Source organism: Manis pentadactyla, chromosome 9, assembly GCF_030020395.1.
Source record: "Manis pentadactyla isolate mManPen7 chromosome 9, mManPen7.hap1, whole genome shotgun sequence".
In the NCBI taxonomy this organism is placed as follows: domain Eukaryota; kingdom Metazoa; phylum Chordata; class Mammalia; order Pholidota; family Manidae; genus Manis; species Manis pentadactyla.
Window position 1 is genome coordinate 126,319,193 of NC_080027.1, and position 25,158 is coordinate 126,344,350.

Sequence of the window (25,158 nt, forward strand, 5' to 3'; positions counted from 1 at the left end):
ACTTGCGCCGCGCCCCCTGCCAAAACCCGGAGAAGTGGATTCTGCGCTCCGCGCCCGCCGCCCCCGCCGCAGTGTGGCCCCAACGGCCCGGCGCTCGGGAGGGGAAGGCGGCCCCGAGCGGGAGCGGACGCGGCCTCACGCTGGGCCTCCTTCCCGTGCCGCGCCTCCCCTGCGGGACCCGGGGCGCTCGGCCGCGGCGGTAGGACGGGCCCTGCCCGGGGCAGTCCGCCTCCCGCGTCGTGCAGTCGCCCGGGCCCGCCGCCCGTCTCCTGGCAGCGCCGTGACGTGCCCGCGCCTCTGGGCGCGCAGCCGCGGGCTGGTGAGGGCGACGCCCGGGCAGGGGCTGGGCGCGGGGCGCGGGGGCTGCGGGGCCTTCTGGGGACTTGGAGTGTCAGGCCCTTCCTGCTCTCGCGCTGCCGCCCGTTCCCACCCCACCCCCACCCCGGGACGTTTTCGGGGTCTTCTGGACCCCCAGTTGCATTTTTGTTGGAATTTTTCTGGACATATGGGATCTGGCAGTGTATCCTAAGGAATTTTTGGGAAAAATGTTTTTTAGTGTATTTGATAATCCCCAAATTAGGTTAAAAGTCTTTCCCAGTCACCGTGGTTTTGAAAAAATATATTTTTGGTGCTAGTAGGCCAGGCTGTGGGTTGAGAGCTTGCACTGCGGTGCCAGAGTGCTTGGGTTCTACCTAGAATACGGAGCTTGGACAAGTCCCTGAGTACCTCGTGTGGAAAATGGGTCTATTATTATGATACATAATATAGCATAATAAAACGTGTATCTCTGGGGAGTAGAATTAACCTACTTTATTTACAAGCTTGTGAGAATCAGGTTAACTTGAAGCGCCAAGTACTGTGCGTGGAACACAGGGAGCGCGGTATGTGTTACTTAATAGTTACACACGTTACAAAATAGTATTTTTCCTCTGTGGTTTTGATTTTAACGATTCCACTTGTAAAGTATCCCTCCTATTGTCTTTTGTGAAAATATAATAGAAGGATTAACTCTAGAATTTCTGTCATATCTGCTATTTCCAAGTGCAAATCGTAAACAGAAGTAGGCAGTGTGCTTTGTCGACCGCCCCTGAGTGCCCAGAAAGGGTTCCGTCTGTCCCCAGGAGGAAGCTCGTGAATGGGGGGAAAGCTTTATGTACGTAGCTCATGATGCCCTTTCTCTTCCTTTCAGGCAAAGCCCAGGGACACCAGGCTGCCTCCGGATAACTGTATAGCACTTCATATGTGAACTTTATCGAGGGTAAAGTAAAGCTCATCGCATAATTTCCTTACCAGAATATTAAAGGATGTTTGTTCCAAGATCTCTAAAAATCAAGAGGAACGCTAATGATGATGCCCAAGGTTGTATGGCTAAGAAAATCAAACCAGAAGCAGAAGACCTTCAGCCAAATGAAGGCCGAGATGATACAGTTGATGCTTTAGTTAGAAAAGAAATGGCCACAGCAGACACGCACAGTGCGGAACCCGGCCCCTTCCTGAGTCCAGCCGGCCAGCTGGCTGAGGTTTGTTTGGTCGGATCTGAGCAGGGTGCAGAGGATCGCAGACTTCTTGAAGAGCCTGTTAAGTCATTTTCCAAAACGCAGCGCTTGGCAGAACCTGGGGAGCCCGTCTGTGTCGTCTGTGGTCGTTACGGGGAGTACATCTGTGATAAGACAGATGAAGATGTGTGTAGCTTGGAGTGCAAAGCAAAACATCTTCTCCAAGTCAAGGAAAAGGAGGAGAAACTAAAACTCAGCAGTCCACAGCAAGCTGATTCCGAGCCGGACTCAGCACTTGATTCCTATGTCTATAAAGAGCACCCTTTCATTTCGGGCCTTCAGGAAGACCAGATTGAAAATCTTAAGCAGCAGCTGGGAATTGCAGTGGAAGGGCAGCGCATCCCCAGGCCCATTATTGACTTCGAGCACTGCGGTTTCCCTGAGGCCTTAAATCGCAACTTGAAGGAATCAGGCTATGAAGTTCCAACCCCCATTCAGATGCAAATGATCCCCGTGGGGCTTCTGGGAAGGGACATCCTGGCCAGTGCCGACACCGGCTCAGGGAAAACGGCCGCTTTTCTCCTTCCGGTGGTCACGCGAGCTTTCCTCGAGGCAAGTCAGGGTTCACAAGTATTATTGTCAGAAACAAGGGAGCCCTTGACCGAGTTTCATCTTTAACTAGGTTAAAACTGCAAACCGAAACTATTTAGAATTTTCATCACTAGAGCACCTACTGATTTGGCTTCTGGATAGTTCCTAAGAAAAAGAATTTTAGGGAATATCATTTTATTATAATGAACCAGAGATCTTTTTACTGAAGGCCTAAAAAATTGCATTCTTTACAAAACTTAACAAGTTTTCTATTCAAGGAGTAAGCTTTTGCTTTGTTGGGGGTGGGGGTGGAATCCTGCTGACAAGAATGAGTTGCAATTTTTGTGTCATTTTAGCCTCCTTGGATATTGTGTCTGAAAAAAGCTGGTAATACCAAAGTTGGAACTATTGTAGAGGTCAAAATGGACCCTTAAAAGTGATCTCTGGTTCATCTTAAAATAATATAACCTTATCTTACTTGTTAGTTTAAGAAGTGTATAAAGCACTTCCATACACGATTAGTGTAACAGACATTTTGTCGGCGGAGAAGTACGGCAGGGAGGGGGACAAGTGAAAAATGCAGGCAAAGACAGGAGCGCGAAGGGACGAACATTTGGAAAACCAGAGTAGTAGAAAATAACGTGAGGAAAAAAAAGGTAAAGCACCAGATGTCCAAAATATAGGTAAAACTTACTGGAGGACCAAAATGAAGGAGGCAGTGAAAGACGCGTGTGTGAAAGATGGGGGTCAGCAGGAGAGCCGAGAGGGAAACCATCCCCGGTGGGATGCGGGTTCCCCCCAGACCTCCCAGACCCTCCTGGCGACGGGTGGCTAGAGAGCGCGGATTCCCACTGACTAGGAGCAGACTTCCAATTTTCCCACCTGAGTCAGTGAGGACGCCTCTGCCTGGCCCCCGTTTTGATCTTTCATCATGTATCTATTTCTGTTGTATAAGCAATGGGTTCACTTTATACTGATTTTGGAGAAAAAAAATCATTGAGAAAAGGCAGGAGGGTTCCTATGCATTTGGATCAATGGGAACATTTTTCAAGAGGAAATGCTCCTAGAATCACGTTGAAGATGAGTCTCTGTCAACCCAGGAATTAACTGCTGGTGTTTTTACACTTGTTTTTCTGTATCTGCAGAGTAAAACTCCATCTGCGCTCATTCTGACACCCGCGAGGGAGCTGGCCATTCAGATAGAGAGACAGGCCAAGGAACTGCTGAGCGGCCTGCCGCGCACGAAGACGGCCCTGCTCATAGGCGGCCTGCCCCTGCCGCCCCAGCTGTACCGTCTGCGGCAACACGTGAAGGTGAGCGCCGACTTGATAGAATGCCTTTGAGAAGTATTGTAAGCAGCATGGGAACTAGTTTTTCTTTTCCTTGAGGAACTTAGGAATGTGATTTTAGGTAACCTTCTTGCCAAGTAAGCCCTAATTTTTAAAGTTTCTTTTGTATAGGAAGGAAAGGAACACAGTTAATATACTGAGTGCCTGTTGTATGTCAAATGCTGTGGGATGTTCTTAAGTGCATCATTCATTTAATCATCACATTTGCTCAAGGAGGAGGGTGGGTCGGCATATCCCATTTCTTCTGGGTGAGTTGAATCTCAGAAAGATGAGACTTAGCTAAGGATCCACAGCTAATATACTTCTGCTGTGAGTTACAAAGACATTGTCCTCCTTAGCCATAGTACAATTACACAATCAGGAACTTAACATCGATACATTGGAGTGCATCAGGAGTTGAAATTGCTGCCATCTACTCCTTAGACCCCATTCATGTTTTACTAATTGTCCCACAAGAATATAGCACAAGAACCCAGGTTGAATCATAATTTGCATTTCTTGTCATGTTTCTTTGATCTCCTTCAGTTTGTCGCAATTGCTTAGTCTTTCCTTTTTTTTCATGATCTTGACACTTTTAAGAATTATAAACCACATACTTTGAAGAACATCCCTCAGTTGATCAGATTCAAGTTACGTATCTTTGACACAGAAGAGGTGCTTTGTGCTTTTCGTTGCATCCTTTTAGATGACATACAATTTCAGTTTGTCCTTTTAAAAGTGATATTATCTGAAAAGAAAAATGTAAAATTTATTTTTTCCCTTTGGATTGGGAAATATTTGGGGGGCAGGTTACTTTCAAACTAAATTTCTTGCATTTCACCAGACTTCCAACATACTCATTTTTTTCCCCATCAGTACAGACTCATGGTTTCCTATTGCATTTGAGGGGTTATATGATAGTATCATTATTTTGACACTCTGATTGTCCCCAGTTTGACCAGTGAAAGCACCTTCAAGTTGGCTTCTGTGTCCTTTTATCATATTTATCCCCATCATCCCTTGACCACTCTCTCCCTTTTTATCTACAGAGGGTGTTCAGTGCTTCCATCGTTCTCTCCTCGCCACAGCCTGGAATCATGCCCTTCTCCAGGGAGCCCTGGCTCCTTTCGGTAGAGAAGAGGGTTCAGAAACCAAAGTCTGGGTTCTAGATTGGGCTCATGGGTGCTGAGCTGTAATTGCATCTGGGACCTCTCAGCAAATAGAGGGAAGGAATATCTCTGAGTGTGTGTGTTTTTGTATCTACACTTATATGAGACCATGAGCTCATGTTGATACTTCCAACTCTAATTCCACAGACCAAAATTCATTTTAGATTCTCTGTTTCCATCTTTGTAACTCTGACAATCAATCGTGCTACCCTTTATCCTTCACGTATTTCTTTGCTCAGTCCTCCTGTATGTGACCAATTTTCTGTCCTCACCACCGTCCTGCATGCTGCCCCACAGCAACACCTCTCACTCGATTCTACCTGGCACCTCTTCACCTCCTTCGGCTGCAGCCCCCTCTGCAGGCCTGCCTCTCCACGGAGGCCCTCTCCTCACCCTGCTGCCCCTCCCACTCCCCAGGACAGGCCTTGGCCCTCCAGACACCCTCTGGGAAGAAATGGAAACATCTGTCTGCTCAGCAAAACAATCTGTAAAGAGTGAGGGCAAAACAGAGACCTTTCAGATAAACAGAATAGAGTGCATGACCAGTGCACCATCTGAGGAACCTCTAAACTGTGCTGACCTGCCTCTGAAGGCGGGAGTCTAGGAAGGAAGGGGTGGGGTGGGAGACAGAGTGATAAGGAAAGAAGGGTGAGCATGTGGGTGAATGTGAACAAACATTGACTAGATAACAGTAATAGTAATGAACAATTGGGCTTTAAAAAAAAAAGTAAAACACTGGCCAACAGTTGCATAGAAGTGCAGGAGGGATGTGATTATGTTAAAGCCTTTGCTCTGGATTGTTCAGGAAAAAAGGTAAAATGTCGATAAACTTTAGATTTTATTAAGTTATTTATGTTTGGTAAAATTCAAAGGAAAGCACTGAAAGAATGAAAAAAGTTCCTGACTTCCAAACCAGCATTGAATTCAATGACTCGTTCATCATTGAATTCCAAGGACTTAACAGTGTCTGGCACATATTAGCCACTCAGTAAGTATAGAAAGAATGAAAGAAAAAATGAGTAAATGAATATTATCTAGTTTTTTAATTTGCTTTTTCTCTTTTATTCAGGTTATCATAGCAACTCCTGGGCGACTCCTGGATATAATTAAACAGAACTCTGTAGAACTCTGTGGTATAAAAATTGTAGTAATAGATGAAGTAAGTAGTGTGTTTAGAAACATTAGTCACATAATTTTATATAATTTATGAAAACATAGTATATAATTTCTCTGTTTATTCAGGTGTTTTCTCCCCAAAGGAAAAAAATTCAGAGATTTTCATTTTTTTTAACTGCAGTAGTGGTTTCTGCATAACAAGTAGCTAAGCTAAGGTATCAGGCACTAACGTAAAACCGTAGCTGTCTTTTCCTGATTAATAGAAGACACAAATTCATCAGGTACTATATTCTCAGTGGTAAGTTTTTTGAAAATGTTTGATGCTAGCTATCATTTGTCTAAAAAAATAACAGAATCAGTGACAAGTAACTATTCATAGGGATTTGGGAAGTTGCCAGTAATGGTTAGTTGGATGACCTGTTTTCTATGTGGACGTAGACATCTGTGGTGATTTTCTGTGTTATGTAGAGCGTAATGGCATTTTCACACTTCTGGCTTCATACACTGAGGCACATACATTACTACTCGGTGACATTCCAGCATGTGCCAGCCCAGCCCGGGCGTGTTCCATTCCTGCACTGCGTTCCTGCAGTGATCTCCCCTCCCTCGTGTCCCGGGGCAGTGGTCAGACATGTGGGGTGCTGGGCGCTGCCCAGTGGGGGCGCCCTGGCCTGCCCTCTGTGAGCACCACCAAGTAGCTGTAGGATCCCGGAGGAGCCTTTACCCCACCCGCCGTGAGATCGGGCCAGTCAGTTCATCTTCCTGAGTCGTGGCAAGGATGAAGTGACGAGCATGAAAACGGCCCACAGACGTTCATCCTGTGTGCATGTAAAAAAATGTTGTTCAGGCCTTTTAAAAGCTCTGCTAAGTCGGCGTTTTGCTGGCATGGCTTTTTGGTGGAATATGGATTTTTTATCACATCTGATTATCATCAGTTACGCCGCCCTGGCCATATGATAGGGCTTCCTTTTGTTGACAAGCCCATGTTCATAGGTGCCCGCTCTTTATAAGCCTGAGAAGTGATGACTGTACAGAACCAATGCCAGGTCCCCTGCCTCTCCCTGCATCTCACAGCCTCTTCCTCTTCAGTTAACGAGGCTTCACGGGGCTGCTCAGGGCTGGCTGGGTGCTGCGGCACAAAGGAAGCACCCACTCCGCAAACATGCTGGGTTCCCGCTCTGTGCAGCCGCTGCCCTGGCTCCTTGGCTCTCAAGGAGTATGGTTTCTGTGTGGCCTAGAGGGGAACTGAGTTGGTAAATAATGTGATCGAAACTGACATCTGCGTGGAAGTGCTGTTTAAGTACAAACTAACCAACCCTGGCATCACAAAGATTTTAATCACTATTCAAGCTTAGAAAGTGCTGAAATCTTGAGGAAAAGACACTGAAAATGAAGACTAAAACATCATCATATATACTCAAATACAAAAGTACTGAAGTGTTTGCTGCAGGCCAGGGAAGGGCAAACTCTTTCTGTGGAGGCCCCGAGAGTGAACACAGGGGCCCCTGGTATCTGCGGCAGCCGCCCAGTGTGGGGGGCGGCCCAAAGTGAGTGGGGCGGCCCTTCCCGTGAAACCCTGTTCGTGGACACGGGTGCAGGTCCGGACCTGCCTCTGCAGGCAGCGGTGTGCTGCCCCCTGATGCGAGCTGTGGTGAGGTGATAGGGCTGTGCGTGGTATGTTAACCGTTCAGGACACACGAGGTCAGAAGGAGAAGTGGGGGTGGGAGTGAACTGGCCCTGTAAGAAACGGCTTCTCAGAGGCGACGGGATGTGACCTGGGAGTCCAAAGGTGGAAAAGGGTTTAAAGAATGGGAGGATGTGTCAGATATTCCAGAAGGTCTGAGCACCTGTGCAGAGAGGCCAGAAAAGAGACCCGCCAGCATTGTCTGCTTCCTGAAAAGTAACAGGAAGTAATGGGAAGAGGGTACTTAGGGTGGGGTCAGGTTACAGAGGGCCCTGGAAGGGTGGCAGGGGAATTTGGGTTTGATGTGGGCAGTAAGGGCGTGGCTGCGTCAGGGCGGGACCCTGGAGGTGGTGGTTCACGAGGTTACCCTGCTTCACGCAGAGGCACTGAAGAAGGGTCGGTGGGACAGCCAGCTGGCGGCTGGGAGAGGAGGTTCAGGGACCGCGCGGAGGCCGGAGAGTCCCGGCTACAGCTGAAAGTCCCCGCAAACCGTTTCTGAGTCCCGTGAGGCCTGAGTCGGGGAGGAAGAAGCAGGTGGTCGAGGTGCCTTCACACATCGTGGTGGTGCCCTTAATCTTAGGAGAGCAGGTGGGTCAGCGTGCGGCATGGTGACGTGAGTGTGGCACTGGAAATGCTGGTTTCCACGAGAGTGGTGGGCGCAGGGGAAAAATACTCAGCCGCAAGCAGAAACGTGCGTTGGGATCGGGTGACACACCCTGGCTTCCCTGAGGGAGGACGTCAGAGACAAGCCTGGGCGGCGGGTCTGGTGCGGTTTGACGGTGAGTCAGTAAACAGCAGTAGTCAGAGACCAGGAACGAACTGAGAGCACGTAGTGTCCCTGAGAAGAGAGTGGCTGCTGTTTGAGGGGAAGGGCGAGGACCCAGGAGCGGCCAGGCGTGGGAACTGAGGGGTTCCCTCTGCAGTCAGAAACTCTTGGTCTCGCTGCAGCGTCTCTTGGGCGCCCGGGCCTCGGCCTAGAACCTTCCCCACCCCATCCGCCTGCTCTTCCCTCCTGTGGCTGACTGAACCTTTCCTCACGGCCCCGGGCCGGCTGCAGGCTTCTCTCCCCCCCTGCCCGTGGCCTGTGTGCAGACTCCCCACTCTGCGCCCTGCTGTTTCCCAGGAATCACGCAGTGTGTTGGGACCCACCTGGTGTGCCCAGTGACGGTAGGAGGAGACAGGCCTCTTACTTGGCTGGATCTGGGGCGCATTCGTGTCAGCTGGACGGAGTGGATCCGATCCGGGCTGATGAAGAGACGGTGGTCCGGGTGGTGCCCTGGCCTGGGATGTGTACTGTGTGCAGGCTTGGCAAGGAGAACATGTGGAATTCTGTTTTAAACAGTGAAATTTGAGCGGACTGTGAGATCCAAGTGGAGACGCTAAGTCGGCAGTTAGATTCTACCACTTGAGTCCAGGCCAGAGATAAGATTTGGGGAGTCTTTGATGTATGTGTGAGTCCAGAGCCGTAGAACCTGTTGGGCTTACTTGGAGAGCATAGATGGGGACAGGAAGGGGGCTCAGGACACAGCCCGTGGGCTCACCGACACACAGAGGCCGTCCACCACGTGGAGACTGATCGGAGGGGAGAGGGCTCTCAAAGCTGTGGCCAGGGGGGAAGAAAAGGACGTGAGGGAGGGATGGTCAGCATGTCATGTGCTGTGATTTAAACTGATAATACTTCAAGTATGTGACTTGTGGTTTTGGTTGACCCATCTGTTTCCCTTCTAGACCGTAAGCTCTTTAAAGGCAGGGTCTCTTTGTGTGTCTTCACCACCGAGCACACAGCAGTTTACTTGGTGTTTTTGACATAGATTCAGAGCCAGGTAGCCAGGGTCCATGTCCCAGTCCCAGCACCTCAAGGATCACGACATAATTCACGCGAGTTCCTCACCTATGAAACTGGGTCATAATGGTGCCGACGTCACGAGAGTGTTAGGAGGACGTGTGCAGCTCCTGAAAGGTGCCTGGCTGTAAACGCTCAGCATGTGGGTATCTGCTGCCAGCAGTTAAGGTTCGGTGAGTGAGTGAGTGGTGAGTCCTGGCGACCCTCAGTAGTGAAGTTTAGGGAGATATGGAAGCCAGAGTGTCAAGGGTCAAGGACATCATGAGCAGCGATGAAGAAATGTGGGCAACACTGAAAATAGAACACTTGCCAGTAAATTTGGCGACGTTGGTTTTTGATTAGGGGACACCTGTGTTTACCCCCTGCCCTGTCAACACCTCTCACTCTGAGTGTTGTCCTTACCCCCACTGTGGACTCTTGCATTTTCTGAGTAGCTTTGTTTTAGTTGTGAGTAGTTCTAATATTGGAAACAACCTGCATTTATGTAGTACTTTTAATTCTGACCTTTTCTCAAGTACTTTTTTTTCACATTTTAATTTGCTAACATCCCTCTTAGGTGGGGGCAGGGAGGAACTAGTCACCAAACAGTCCCCGTAAATTTTATTTACATATAAATAAAAAATATTTACATACTTATATATTTTTCCCAGTTAACCCTTTAGCTATTGACAATCTGGTATATTTTTCAAGGCAGACGTTTTAAAATTTTTGTCTTAATGATACCAGTTTTTTCTTGAGTGGTTCTGGGATATAATGTCAAGTAGGACTAACTTTAAAATGATTTTATTTTAGGTAGATACCATGTTAAAGATGGGCTTTCAACAGCAAGTACTGGACATTTTGGAAAAGGTGCCCAATGACTGCCAGACCATTCTGGTCTCAGCCACCGTCCCAGATAGCATAGAACAGCTAGCCAGCCAGCTTCTGCAGAACCCCGTGAGAATCCTCATCGGGGAGAAGGGCCTGCCCTGCCCCAGTGTGCGCCAGATCATCCTGTGGGTGGAAGAGCCGGCCAAAAAGAAGAAATTATTTGAGATCTTAAACGTGAGTAGTAGAGCGTCAACCCCCTTTTGTAGATGGCGTTTGTATTTTTCAGCTCGTAACATAACGATTTCTAGATACAGATTTTGGAGAACTTGGTATTTAATAATAAATCGCTTCACTTCAGAATTCTGTGGGTATCAGATTATGTTTTTATGTATGACAACATGCTGAATAGATGCAGGCTTGGTTTTTTTTTCCTTATTACAGAAAAAATGTAAATACCAAGATTGTTTCTAAGTAATTTTTTTTTTGTTTCAAAAGTTCCTAGTAGTTTTATAGATAAGGTAAAGAAGTACTTTCTTGTCTGTTCTGTCCTAGAGAAATATAATTTTTTTATGGTAACTAGCTTAAACAGAAATTTGTTAAGTGGGTGATACATGCAAGCATAGTTACTTAAAAATACAGTATTAAGTTAAAATATGGTTTGTGTTGACTTATGAATAGTGTTTAACATTTCAAATTGCACTTGAATTTTTAAATTGTTTTTGTAATATTAATAATGTGATGGAGAAATGTGAAGGGCAGATGACTGGCTTCAGTTTGTGCATATTTTAAGGAAAACATTCATTTTAACAGAATATGCCATTTTTCCTCCTTAATTTTTATAAACCCATTGGTAACTTGCTGATACTAATGCTTTCAGAAAAACTTCTCACTGTGTGTTATATGAATAATTTTAAATAACACATGTTTAATTTTTCAGGATAAAAAACTCTTCAAGCCCCCAGTGTTAGTATTTGTGGACTGCAAACTAGGAGCAGATCTGCTGAGCGAGGCCGTTCGGAAAATCACAGGTCTCAACAGCACGTCCATACATTCAGAGAAGCCACAGATAGAAAGGAAAAACACACTGAAGGTTTGCCACTTAGCATCCTGTTTTCCTTTCTTTTCTGAAATCTGCTTTGCCTCATTTTCAGACACACCATATTACCAGCTGGTTTTTAAACCAGCCCTTTTATAAATGACTGAGAACTTCAGGCAGACAAGTGCCTGTGAAGTTAAGTGTCTTCTTCAGGAGCAGGAAGCCTGTTCTCTAGGGATTATCTCCTAACTAGATTACTAATTCAGAATCTACCATTTCTGAAATCAGGTCAGTTCGGACTGGGGCAGGGCAGTTGCTCACTATTGAAAAAGGTTTGCCTGAGTAAAATCAGTAAAAAATAGAAAAATTGGACTGGGAGGGTTGGGAGGAACTTAAGCCCCATACATTTTTTCAGTTCATAAGATCTTTGCTTACTGAGAAGGCACTGCCCTGACAAAATACTGAAAAAAGAAAAGAGGCTTGAATTACATGAAACCACAGAAAATACATTCTGCATAATGAACTTAGCTGCTTTTTTGTGAAGGGCTTACTCGAAGGAGACTATGACGTCGTGGTGAGCACAGGCGTCCTGGGGCGAGGCCTGGACTTGGTCAGCGTCAAGCTGGTCGTCAATTTCGATATGCCTTCGAGTATGGACGAGTACGTGCACCAGGTAGGCACAGTGTATGCGTGGCCCCCGTCAGTTTTCTTGGGCAAGGTATGGTCAATATAATGGTAAGTGTAAAAAAGGAAAAAAGCCATATGATGGACATAAAACTATATATTTCTGCTTTAAAAACAGATATGCTTATAAACTAAATTTTGTTTTTAAAGTTTATATGTTCCTAGAACTCATTAAAAAATAATTGGGAGCAGTAACATAAAAAGCTAGTTTAAAATTTTTTAAATAGTTGATTTTTGGTTTAATTTTATTTATTATTTTCTTTAATGAGCATATTAAATGACTTTTATAATCAAAAAATAAAAAGGCCTTGTTTTAAGTTGATATGTCTGGCCAAAATAAAATCGATCTGTGCAAGTATTTGTTTTGTTAGGAATCTCGTCTTCATCTTCTCTTCATATCCTCATTTATTCTCGTCTTTCACCTTTTAAGTTTCATTCCTTTCCTTTGCTGCCAAAGATAACAGTCGCTCTTGTTTCTAGCAGAAATAGAGCCTTCTCTTAAGGCACGTTATCTCACCGACAACTACCTGTCTTCCTTCTCCGGCATCCCTTACCAGCTCTTCAAGTAAAGCCTTTCTGTGATGGTCTCAGGGTCACCTCTGAGTGCCGCGTGTGCTTGGGCCACCCGCCGAAACACTTCTAGTGCCACAATGCATTGTTGCTTTACGTTTACTTAGATTTAATGACACGGCAGCACTTCTCTCTCTCTGACACCACCTCATTTGCCTGTGTGTCAGGGAATCAAGTATTCCACAGGAATTGATTATTCAAACAAAAGAAGTCGATTTTCTTTCAGAATTTCAATTTAATAATTTTGGATGGACCACTTTCTAAAATATTAAGATACTTAAGTATTTCTTTGTTTCTCTGCTTCTTCACTGGAGTGTGGTGATCGCCATTTAACCTTTTCTCTCTGGCCCAGCATCAACCCCGTGGCTGTCGGTTATCAGCAGTGACCGTGCTGCCTGCCATACAGCAGTGGCCTTGGGGTGCTGAAGTGTGTAGGGGTCCTTACCTCTATTTAGAATGGCCACAGAGCTACTTTTCTAGTTCTGTATCTGGGTGTTTTTTGTTTGTTTGTTTCAATAATTGAAGTACACATACACACAACAATAATGCAAATAATGAAAGATACAAATTGAAAAGTAAATCTTTGTAAGTAGCCCTCCTACCTTTAAGTGGGTACCACAGTTAACAGTACACAAATATAAATGCATACGTGTGCATATATACACACCTGTGTGTGCATACCCTGTTACACTTTTTACATCAGTGGGACCCTATTATGCCATCTGTTCTGTGCCTTGCTTTCTTCATTGAATATATCCTAGACATCTTTCTATACTGGCACACATAATAGGGACCAGGTAACAAATGTTTATATGTATTAAGTACTGTATGGCCAGGCACTGTTCTAGGCTCATTAAGTGTTTTTACTTGCTTAACCTGGTTTGTTCCATTCTAATAGTTGCATGGTAATGTATTGATTGGATGTCCAATGATTTACTTACCAAAGCTTTACTAGTGGGCAATCAAATGTTTCCAATACTTTGTTATTAAGTAATGCTGCAGTGAACATCCACGTGTGTAGTTTTGTGCCACTCATGCAACTGTGTCTTATAAGATAAATTCCTGCAGGAGACTTGCTAGGTCAAAGGATACCTCCTGTATTTAAAATTCTAATAGGTATCCCATGTATCTGCTTCTAATTTTGGGGATGTAGAAATAGCTTTTTTTTTTTTTTTTTTTTTGCAATGTCCAAGATAGACTTTTGTATATATGGGAATTTGGTACATGATAAGGATAAATATCAAAACTGGGGAAAGTTGAAAATAAATGGTATTTAGACAACTGGCTACATCCATCATAAATTCCTACCTTAATGCATTTTCTTTTTTTTTTTTTTATTTTTTTATTTTTTTTATTTTAATAATTATTTTTTATTGAAGGGTAGTTGACACACAGTATTACATTACATGAGTTTCAAGTGTACAACACAGTGGTAGAACATTTATATACATAATTCTAGGTTCCAGCTATCACCCTACCAGGCTGTTACAATATCTTGACTATATTCCTTATGCTATACATTACATCCCGGTTACTTATTTATTTTACCATTGGAAGTCTGTCCTTTTTTTTTTTTTTTTTTTTTTTTTTTTTTTTTTTTGTGAGGGCATCTCTCATATTTATTGATCAAATGGTTGTTAACGACAATAAAATTCTGTATAGGAGAGTCAATGCTCAATGCACAATCATTATTCCACCCCAAGCCTAATTTTTGTCAGTCTCCAATCTTCTGAGGCATAACAAACAAGTTTTTACATGTAGAACAAATTCTTACATAATGAATAAGTTACATAGTGAACAGTACAAGGGCAGTCATCACAGAAACTTTCAGTTTTGCTCATGCATTATGAACTATAAACAGTCAGTTCAAATATGAATACTCATTTGGTTTTTATACTTGATTTATATGTGGATACCACATTTCTCTCTTTATTATTATTATTTTTAATAAAATGCTGAAGTGGTAGGTAGATACAAGATAAAGGTAGAAAACATAGTTTAGTGTTGTAAGAGAGCACATGTAGATGATCAGGTGTGTGCCTGTAGACTATGTGTTAATCCAAGCTAGACCAGGGCAATAAAACATCCACGTATGCAGAAGATTTCTCTCAGAATGGGGGGGTGAGGTTCTAAGCCTCACCTCTGTTGATCCCCAATTTCTCACCTGATGGCCCCCCTGCGACTGTGCCTGTCTTAGGTTGTTCCTCCCTTGAGGAATCTTACCCGTCTCTGGCTAACCAGTCATCTTCCGGGGCCATACAGGGAAATGTGAAGTTGGTAAGTGAGAGAGAAGCCTTATTGTTTGAAAAAGTTAGCTTTTTACTTCTTTGCATATTTATGCCCTGTGGCTTCTATGCTCAGCATTTGTCTTGAGGTATCTTTACCACTTGGAAGAATTATGATACTCGGTAAATTTGATATGAGGCACGAATTCTATTGAAGGGTTGTAATTAGGAAGGAAGAAGAAAAGCTATAGAAGTAGCAGGCGGAAGAAAACATGGGAAGATTGATTATTTCTTTGATATATCTTCTTGTAGAGTAACTTCAGCATGTATAGGTTTTAAGCTACTACTTAAATTGCACACACACATTAACATAATAGGAGTATAGTTACATAACCAAAGCATATCTGTAATTACCAGCCATCTGCAGTGAAACCAAGAAAACCAGTTAGGCACCTTAGGCATTTGTGAAAACTTATCTATGATATGGTGGATATTGTCCAAATGAACTTGAACAGTCTGAGAGAAATCAGACAAATTAAAACAACCCATTCCTGGGGACTGTTCACATGCCATATGTTCTTTTAACAATAAATAGTTTGTAGTTGTAAGACTTTGGAGCGCTACAATTTGCACTTCTCCAAATTCTTGGTTGAGTTCCAACAGTATAGATCCAGTCCAATTTTGTTGTTTTACTGTATGTACAGGCCAGCTTAGATATCTCCTTCCTCATTCCCATGGCAAGTCCAGGAACTGGTGGGATGAGTGCATCTACAGCTGTAGCAGTGCGTGGATCTTTGTTGGGGTTTTTTGATGATCATCTTCTGGCATGAGTCTTCCAGAGAGTGCAGATGTTGGAAGTTCTTTTTCATATCGTATCTTAGTTCATTTTCGGGGTAGCCCAATTAGGCTTTGATCCTCTGTATAAACACAAACAGACCCTTTGCCTACACTTTTATATGCCCTTTATACCCTTGTGTAGAACTCGTTGGAGGTTACCACACAGGAACTGCCCTTTTTATTTTTTTTTTGCTATCACTAATCTACACTTACATGACGAATATTATGTTTACTAGGCTCTCCCCTATACCAGGTCTCCCCTATAAACCCCTTTACAGTCACTGTCCATCAGCATAGCAAAATGTTGTAGAATCACTACTTGCCTTCTCTGTGTTGTACAGCCCTCCCTTTTCTCCTACCCCCCCATGCATGTTAATCTTAATACCCCCCTGCTTCTCCCCCCCTTATCCCTCCCTACCCACCCATCCTCCCCAGTCCCTTTCCCTTTGGTACCTGTTAGTCCATTCTTGAGTTCTGTGATTCTGCTGCTGTTTTGTTCCTTCAGTTTTTCCTTTGTTCTTATATTCCACAGATAAGTGAAATCATTTGGTATTTCTCTTTCTCCGCTTGGCTTGTTTCACTGAGCATAATACCCTCCAGCTCCATCCATGTTGCTGCAAATGATTGGATTTGCCCTTTTCTTATAGCTGAGTAGTATTCCATTGTGTATATGTACCACATCTTCTTTATCCATTCATCTATTGATGGACATTTAGGTTGCTTCCAATTCTTGGCTATTGTAAATAGTGCTGCAATAAACATAGGGGTGCATCTGTCTTTCTCAAACTTGATTGCTGCGTTCTTAGGGTAAATTCCTAGGAGTGGAATTCCTGGATCAAATGGTAAGTCTGTTTTGAGCATTTTGATGTACCTCCATACTGCTTTCCACAATGGTTGAACTAACTTACATTCCCACCAGCAGTGTAGGAGGGTTCCCCTTTCTCCACAGCCTCGCCAACATTTGTTGTTGTTTGTCTTTTGGATGGCAGCCATCCTTACTGGTGTGAGGTGATACCTCATTGTAGTTTTAATTTGCATTTCTCTGATAATTAGCGATGTGGAGCATCTTTTCATGTGTCTGTTGGCCATCTGTATTTCTTTTTTGGAGAACTGTCTGTTCAGTTCCTCTGCCCATTTTTTAATTGGGTTATTTGTTTTTTGTTTGTTGAGGCGTGAGAGCTCCTTATATATTCTGGACGTCAAGCCTTTATCGGATGTGTCATTTTCAAATATATTCTCCCATACTGTAGGGATCCTTCTTGTTCTATTGATGGTGTCTTTTGCTGTACAGAAGCTTTTCAGCTTAATATAGTCCCACTTACTCATTTTTGCTGTTGTTTTCCTTGCCCGGGGAGATATGTTCAAGAAGAGGTCACTCATGTTTATGTCTAAGAGGTTTTCGCCTATGTTTTCTTCCAAGAGTTTAATGGTTTCATGGCTTACATTCAGGTCTTTGATCCATTTTGAGTTTACTTTTGTATATGGGGTTAGACAATGGTCCAGTTTCATTCTCCTACATGTAGCTGTCCAGTTTTGCCAGCACCACCTGTTGAAGAGACTGTCATTTCGCCATTGTATGTCCATGGCTCCTTTATCAAATATTAATTGACCATATATGTCTGGGTTAATGTCTGGATTCTCTAGTCTGTTCCATTGGTCTGTGGCTCTGCTCTTGTGCCAGTACCAAATTGTCTTGATTACTATGGCTTTATAGTAGAGCTTGAAGTTGGGGAGTGAGATCCCCCCTACTTTATTCTTCTTTCTCAGGATTGCTTTGGCTATTCGGGGTCTTTGGTGTTTCCATATGAATTTTTGAATTATTTGTTCCAGTTCATTGAAGAATGTTGCTGGTAGTTTCATAGGGATTGCATCAAATCTGTATATTGCTTTGGGCAGGATGGCCATTTTAACGATATTAATTCTTCCTAGCCACGAGCATGGGATGAGTTTCCATCTGTTAGTGTCCCCTTTAATTTCTCTTAAGAGTGACTTGTAGTTTTCAGAGTATAAGTCTTTCACTTCTTTGGTTAGGTTTATTCCTAGGTATTTTATTTTTTTTGATGCAATTGTGAATGGAGTTGTTTTCCTGATTTCTCTCTCTGTTGGTTCATTGTTAGTATATAGGAAAGCCACAGATTTCTGTGTGTTGATTTTGTATCCTGCAACTTTGCTGTATTCCGATATCAGTTCTAGTAGTTTTGGGGTGGAGTCTTTAGGGTTTTTTATGTACAGTATCATGTCATCTGCAAATAGTGACAGTTTAACTTCTTCTTTACCAATCTGGATTCCTTGTATTTCTTTATTTTGTCTGATTGCCGTGGCTAGGACCTCCAGTACTATGTTAAATAACAGTGGAGAGAGTGGGCATCCCTGTCTAGTTCCCGATCTCAGAGGAAATGCTTTCAGCTTCTCGCTGTTCAATATAATGTTGGCTGTGGGTTTATCATAGATGGCCTTTATTATGTTGAGGTACTTGCCCTCTATTCCCATTTTGCTGAGAGTTTTTAACATGAATGGATGTTGAACTTTGTCAAATGCTTTTTCAGCATCTATGGAGATGATCATGTGGTTTTTGTCTTTCTTTTTGTTGATGTGGTGGATGATGTTGATGGACTTTCGAATGTTGTACCATCCTTGCATCCCTGGAATGAATCCCACTTGGTCATGGTGTATGATCCTTTTGATGTATTTTTGAATTCGGTTTGCTAATATTTTGTTGAGTATTTTTGCATCTACGTTCATCAGGGATATTGGTCTGTAGTTTTCTTTTTTGGTGGGGTCTTTGCCTGGTTTTGGTATTAGGGTGATGTTAGCTTCATAGAATGAGTTTGGGAGTATCCCCTCCTCCTCTATTTTTTGGAAAACTCTAAGGAGAATGGGTATTATGTCTTCCCTGTATGTCTGATAAAATTCCGAGGTAAATCCATCTGGCCCGGGGGTTTTGTTCTTTGGTAGTTTTTTGATTACCTCTTCAATTTCGTTGCTGGTAATTGGTCTGTTTAGATTTTCTGTTTCTTCCTGGGTCAATCTTGGAAGGTTATATTTTTCTAGGAAGTTGTCCATTTCTCCTAGGTTTCCCAGCTTGTTAGCATATAGGTTTTCATAGTATTCTCCAATAATTCTTTGCATTTCCGTGGGGTCCGTCGTGATTTTTCCTTTCTCGTTTCTGATACTGTTGATTTGTGTTGATTCTCTTTTCTTCTTAATAAGTCTGGCTAGAGGCTTATCTATTTTGTTTATTTTCTCGAAGAACCAGCTCTTGGTTTCATTGATTTTTGCTATTGTTTTATTCTTCTCAATTTTATTTATTTCTTCTCTGATCTTTATTATGTCCCTCCTTCTGCTGACCTTAGGCCTCATCTGTTCTTCTTTTTCCAATTTTGATAATTGTGACATTAGACCCTTCATTTGGGATTGCTCTTCCTTTTTTAAATATGCTTGGATTGCTATATACTTTCCTCTTAAGACTGCTTTTGCTGTGTCCCACAGAAGTTGGGGCTTAGTGTTGTTGTTGTCATTTGTTTCCATATATTGCTGGATCTCCATTTTGATTTGGTCATTGATCCATTGATTATTTAGGAGCGTGTTGTTAAGCCTCCATGTGTTTGTGAGCCTCTTTGCTTTCTTTGTACAGTTTATTTCTAGTTTTATGCCTTTGTGGTCTGAAAAGTTGGTTGGTAGGATTTCAATCTTTTGGAATTTTCTGAGGCTCTTTTTGTGGCCTAGTATGTGGTCTATTCTGGAGAATGTTCCATGTGCACTTGAGAAGAATGTATATCCCGCTGCTTTTGGATGTAGAGTTCTATAGATGTCTATTAGGTCCATCTGCTCTACTGTGTTGTTCAGTGCTTCCGTGTCCTTACTTATTTTCTGCCCGGTGGATCTATCCTTTGGGGTGAGTGGTGTGTTGAAGTCTCCTAGAATGAATGCATTGCAGTCTATATCCCCCTTTAGTTCTGTTAGTATTTGTTTCACATATGCTGGTGCTCCTGTGTTGGGTGCATATATATTTAGAATGGTTATATCCTCTTGTTTGACTGAGCCCTTTATCATTATGTAGTGTCCTTCTTTATCTCTTGTTACTTTCTTTGTTTTGAAGTCTATTTTGTCTGATATTAGTACTGCAACCCCTGCTTTCTTCTCACTGTTGTTTGCTTGAAATATGTTTTTCCATCCCTTGACTTTTAGTCTGTACATGTCTTTGGGTTTGAGGTGAGTTTCTTGTAAGCAGCATATAGATGGGTCTTGCTTTTTTATCCATTCTGTTACTCTGTGTCTTTTGATTGGTGCATTCAACCCATTAACATTTAGGGTGACTATTGAAAGATATGTACTTATTGCCATTGCAGGCTTTAAATTCGTGGTTACCAAAGGTTCAAGGTTAGCCTCTTTAGTATCTTACTGCCTAACTTAGCTCGCTTATTGAGCTGTTATATACACTGTCTGGAGATTCTTTTCTTCTCTCCCTTCTTGTTCCTCCTCCTCGATTCTTCATATGTTGGGTGTTTTGTGCTGTGCACTTTCTAGGAGTGCTCCCATCTAGAGCAGTCCCTGTAAGATGTTCTGTAGAGGTGGTTTGTGGAAAGCAAATTCCCTCAGCTTTTGTTTGTCTGGGAATTGTTTAATCCCACCGTCATATTTGAATGATAGTCGTGCTGGATACAGTATCCTTGGTTCAAGGCCCTTCTGTTTCATTGTATTAAATATATCATGCCATTCTCTTCTGGCCTGTAGGGTTTCTGTTGAGAAATCTGACGTTAGCCTGATGGGTTTCCCTTTATAGGTGACCTTTTTCTCTCTAGCTGCCTTTAACACTCTTTCCTTGTCCTTGATCTTTGCCATTTTAATTATTATGTGTCTTGGTGTTGCCCTTCTTGGATCCTTTCTGTTGGGGGTTCTGTGTATTTCCGTGGTCTGTTTGATTACTTCCTCCCCCAGTGTGGGGAAGTTTTCAGCAATTATTTCTTCTAAGATACTTTCCATCTCTTTTCCTCTCTCTTCTTCTTCTGGGACCCCTATAATACGGATATTGCTCCTTTTAGATTGGTCACACAGTTCTCTTAATATTGTTTCATTCCTGGAGATCCTTTTGTTTCTCTCTATGTCAGCTTCTATGCGTTCCTGTTCTCTGATTTCAATTCCATCAATGGCCTCTTGCATTCTATCCATTCTGCTTATAAACCCTTCCAGAGTTTGTTTCATTTCTGCGATCTCCTTTCTGGCATCTGTGATCTCTTTCCGGACTTCATCCCATTTTTCTTGCGTATTTCTCTGCATCTCTGTCAGCATGTTTATGATTCTTATTTTGAATTCTTTGTCAGGAAGACTGGTTAGGTCTGTCTCCTTCTCTGGTGTTGTCTCTGTGATCTTTGTCTGCCTGTAGCTTTGCCTTTTCATGGTGATAGGAATAGTCTGCAGAACTGGGACGAGTGACGGCTGGAAGGACTTCCTTTCTTGTTGGTTTGTGGCCCTCCTCTCCTGGGAGAACAGCGGCCTCTAGTGGCTTGTGCTGCGCAGCTGCGCGCAGACAGGGTTTCTGCTTCCTGCCCGGCTGCTATGGAGTTAATCTCCGCTGTTGCTGTGGGCGTGGCCTGGCTCGGGCAGCTACTCCAAAATGGTGGAGTCGCGTTGGAGCAGGAGCTGCTGGGAGGCTATTTATCTCCGTAAGGGGCCTCCCTGCTCCCTGCAGCCCAGGGGTTAGGGTGCCCAGAGATCCCGGATTCCCTACCTCTGGATTAAGTGTCCCGCCCTGCCCCTTTAAGACTTCCAAAAAGCACCCGCCAAAACAAAACAACGACCACAAAAAAAAAACAAGAAAAAAAATTTTTTTAATTGAATAATTAAAAAAAAAAAAATTTTTAATTAAAAAAAAAAAAGGTGGTCGTTCGTTTTTCTTTATTCTCCGGTGCCAGCCTCAGGCCTCTGCTCACCGGTCTTTCTGCCCTGTTTCCCTAATATTGGGGTCCCTGTCCCTTTAAGACTTCCAAAAAGCGCTCGCCAAAACAAAGCAGCAAAAAAGCAAAAAAAAAAAAATGGTCGCGCACTTTTCTTATGTCCTCTGTCGCCCAGCCTCCAGTGCCTGCTCACTGTTCTTGCTGCCCTGTTTTCCCAGTATCGAGGGCCCTGCACTCTGGCCCGGATGGCTGGGGCTGGGTGTTCGGCAGCCCTGGGCTCCGTCTCCCTCCCGCTCTGCCTGCTCTTCTCCCTCCGGGAGCTGGGGGGAGGGGCGCTCGGCTCCCGCGGGGCCGGGGCTTGTATCTCACCCCCTTCGCGAGGCGCTGGGTTCTCTCAGGTGTGGATGTGGTCTGGATATTGTCCTGTGTCCTCTGGTCTTTATTCTAGGAAGGGTTGTCTTTGTTATATTTTCATAGATATATGTTGTTTTGGGAGGAGATTTCCGCTGCTCTACTCACGCCGCCATCTTCCGCCCCCTTCTCAGAAATAGCTTTTTATTTGTTACCATCAGCTGTCTTTTAGAGTTTGGAGATAGTAGACTTTTTTTTTTAACAGCTTTTTATTTTAGTATAAAAATCTCTAATATAAATTATGTCATAATAGATATAAGTCACATGCTATTCAATTCACCAATTTAAAGCATACAATTCAATGGCTTTTAGTATATTCACAGAGTTGTGCAACCTTTACTACCATCAATGTTAGAACATCTTCATCCCTCTGGGAAGAAAGCCCGTGCCCATCACATCCACACACATCACACATACACCCTCAACTGAAGTAACTTCTCTGTAGGTTTCTCTCTTCTGGACATTTCATATAAATGGGCTCATACTGTAGGTAGTCTTCTGTGACTTTTTTCACTTAGCATAGTGTTTTCAGGGTTCACCTGTATTGTAACATATATTAATGTATCGTTTTTTCATTGCTAAGTAATATTCCAGTGTATACCACCTTTGTTAATCCATTCAGTAGTTGCTAAGACATTTAGGTTATTTCTACTTTTTGGCTACTGTGAGCCATGCTTCTGTGAACATCATGTACAAGTTTCTGTGTGGGCATATGTTCCATTTCTCCTGGCTGTACACCTAGGAATGGAGTTGCTGGTAACTCTGTGTTTAAAATTTTGAGGAACCACCAGACTGTTTTCCAGTGTGGCTTCACTATTTCACATTCCCACCAGCAATATATGAGGGTTCCAGTATCTCCAACATCCTCATCAAAGCTCATGTTATGTATCTTTTTAACTACAGCCATGCTTGTGGGTATAAGGTGATACCTCCTTGTGTTTTTGATTTGCATTTCCCTAATGACTAATGATGTTGAATATCCTTTCATGTACTTATTGGCCATTTTCATATCTCTTTTGTAGAAATTTCTGCTTAAATCCTTTGCCCATTTTTTAATTGGGTTGTCCTTTTATTATTGAGTTGTAAAAGTTCTTTATATATTCTAGAAGACCATAGATAAATGATTTGCAAATATTTTCTCTCATTCTGTGAGTTGCAGCTGTTTTTTTTTTTTTAATTGAAGTATCGTTGGTATATAATCTTATGTTGGTTTTGGATATACAACACAGTGGTTCAACAGTTACCCGTATTATTAAATCCTCACCCCCTCTACTGTGGTCACTGTCTGTCAACATAGGAAGATGTTACAGGATCATTGGCTATATTCTTCATGCTGTACTACAATTTTGGTGACCAATTTATATTGTGATTGCGAATTTTTGTGCCCCTTTATCCCCCTCCCCACCCACCTGCCCCCAGCTCCTCCCCCTTGGTCACCACTAGTCCCTTCTCCTTGGCTATGAGTGTACTGCTGTTTTGTTCCTTCTGTTTTGCTGTGTTTTCCACAGATAAGAAAACATATGGTATTTGTCTTTCTCTGGCTTATTTCACTGAGCATAATACCCTCTAGATCCATCCATGTTGTGAGATGCATTAAAGCTAAAAACTAAATACATTAGTTATTAGTTTTAATGCAACAATTCAGTAACTTAATTAAATAAATCAGGTAAAAATAAAAGTTGTTACTGAAAAACAGCATTTCCTTCCCTACTTCTCCCAGTCTCATTTCCTAGAGGTCACCCCTTTCAACTTTTTTAGAGGCTTTTTTCCTTTGCAACATTAAAAATGTCCTATATATTGGCAGGAACCATCTATTGGTTTAAGTACTCTGAATATAGGCTTTAAGTTCTACATTTCAATTAAAGAGCAGAAAATGACCTTGAATGTGTGTTTTTCCCTCTCTACTGAAGAGTTTCTCAGCACATTTGGACACGAGTACATTTATTTCTTATTATGGTTCTCCACAAATTTGTGTCCATTTAATTATATTAAAACCAGAAATAACTTTATGCAGAAATGAATTTGCTGAAATCTCAGATTTCAAGGCACTTAAACACTCAGGCAGATAGTCCTTTCGCTGTTATTGCAGTGGCTTTGAGAAGTTTCAGCTTAGCCCATCCACAACGAGACACAGCTTCGCCGCATTACCTGCCCCCAGCACACGTGTCTGCAATTGAAATAGAAGTTTCACAGCCAATGCTGACTTATTTTGTATAATCACTTTCGGCTGTTTCACTAAAAATACACTGGTGGCAGCCCACCAAATTGATTTCACAAATACACTGAGATATGAAAGTCAAAGAAATGTTCTCTCAATGTTCGTCTTAGAAAAGCCTCTTTAAATTGTAGCCTTAATTTTCTTTCACATGACAGTAAGATTTTATGTGAACATTTTGAAAATATCCTTCGCATTTCATTTCAGGTTGGAAGAGTGGGCAGACTAGGTCAGAATGGAACAGCGATTACCTTCATCAATAACAATTCAAAAAGACTCTTCTGGGATATTGCAAAAAGAGTAAAACCCACAGGCTCCCTCCTCCCCCCACAGTTACTGAACTCCCCGTACCTGCACGAACAGAAGAGAAAGGAGCAGCAGAGAGCGAAGCAGGCTCAGAACCACCTGGTCACGGGGGCTAATCTGATGGACCTTATTAGAAAACATGATAAAAGTCACTCTCAAAAATGATTCACTTAGGCCACTTCAAATAGTTTTTTATTGTGTATTGTCAGTGAGATTCTGTATATTATTCCTGTATTATTTGAGTAAACAGAACATGTACAAGAAACAAAAATTAACATGATTTGAAAATTTTTAATAGAATATCAAATTTATACAGCAACATAGTATTTATTTCCCCCTTTAATTCTCATAAATTAAAAATAGTATGAGAAAATGAATCGCTAAATAAATACAATTTTATTAAATTAAATAAAAATAGTCTTTCTTTAAAAAAAAAATTCCCCAGAGCAACTATCAGAACCAGACGTGCGCATGGAGTCTGACTGACAACAGTGATTCTTCGCTTCCTGTCCCCCCAGTGCTGTGAGCACATGGGCCCCTGGGTTACTGCTGAGTAAGTGAATGTTCAGAAGAAAGTAAATGATCGAAACTAGAAGAAATGGTCAATGCTCCTTTTTTTAAAATTAATTAATTTTGTTAAAGTATCTTCAATATACAATCTTATGTTGATTTTAAGTATACAACACAGTGGTTCAACAGTTACCCATGTTATAAAATCCTCACCCCCTCAGTGCAGTTACTATCTATCAATGTAGGAAGATGTTACAGTCACTGACTATATTCTCCATGCTGCACCTACTGTCCCTGTGACTGACTTATATTGTGATTGTGAATTATTGTGCCCCTTTATCCCCTTCCCCGTACCCCCAACCCCTGCCCCTTGGTAACCACCAGTCACTCCTCAGTGTCTATGAGTCTAGGTCAGTGCTCCTTTTAAAAGATT

The 25,158-nt window shown here is 42.7% G+C and overlaps 1 protein-coding gene across 3 annotated transcripts; it reads left to right on the forward strand.

The window, feature by feature from the left end:
- Nucleotides 1-24,630, forward strand: DDX59 (DEAD-box helicase 59). 3 transcript variants are annotated; one of them, XM_036909463.2, is made up of 8 exons: nt 2-319; nt 1,190-2,108; nt 3,233-3,400; nt 5,654-5,743; nt 10,020-10,271; nt 10,975-11,127; nt 11,618-11,746; nt 24,117-24,630. In XM_036909463.2, the coding sequence occupies exons 2-8, from the start codon at nt 1,305-1,307 to the stop codon at nt 24,378-24,380; spliced, it is 1,860 nt and encodes a 619-aa protein (XP_036765358.2). In that variant the 5' UTR covers nt 2-319; nt 1,190-1,304; the 3' UTR covers nt 24,381-24,630. The 3 variants fall into 3 exon arrangements, with proteins under 3 accessions (XP_036765360.2, XP_036765358.2, XP_057364128.1); XM_057508145.1 differs by lacking the exon at nt 2-319 and adding an exon at nt 863-881; XM_036909465.2 differs by lacking the exon at nt 5,654-5,743 and having other exon boundaries at nt 1-319.
- Nucleotides 24,631-25,158: the final 528 nt, after the last annotated feature.

Excerpts from the sequence above, each read along its gene's own strand:
- DDX59 (XM_036909463.2), top strand. The coding sequence starts at position 1,305 with ATGTTTGTTCCAAGATCTCTAAAAATCAAGAGGAACGCTAATGATGAT. Across the intron at positions 5,744-10,019 it reads AAATTGTAGTAATAGATGAA|GTAGATACCATGTTAAAGAT; the intron begins GTAAGTAGTGTG and ends ATTTTATTTTAG. Across the intron at positions 11,747-24,116 it reads TGGACGAGTACGTGCACCAG|GTTGGAAGAGTGGGCAGACT; the intron begins GTAGGCACAGTG and ends ATTTCATTTCAG.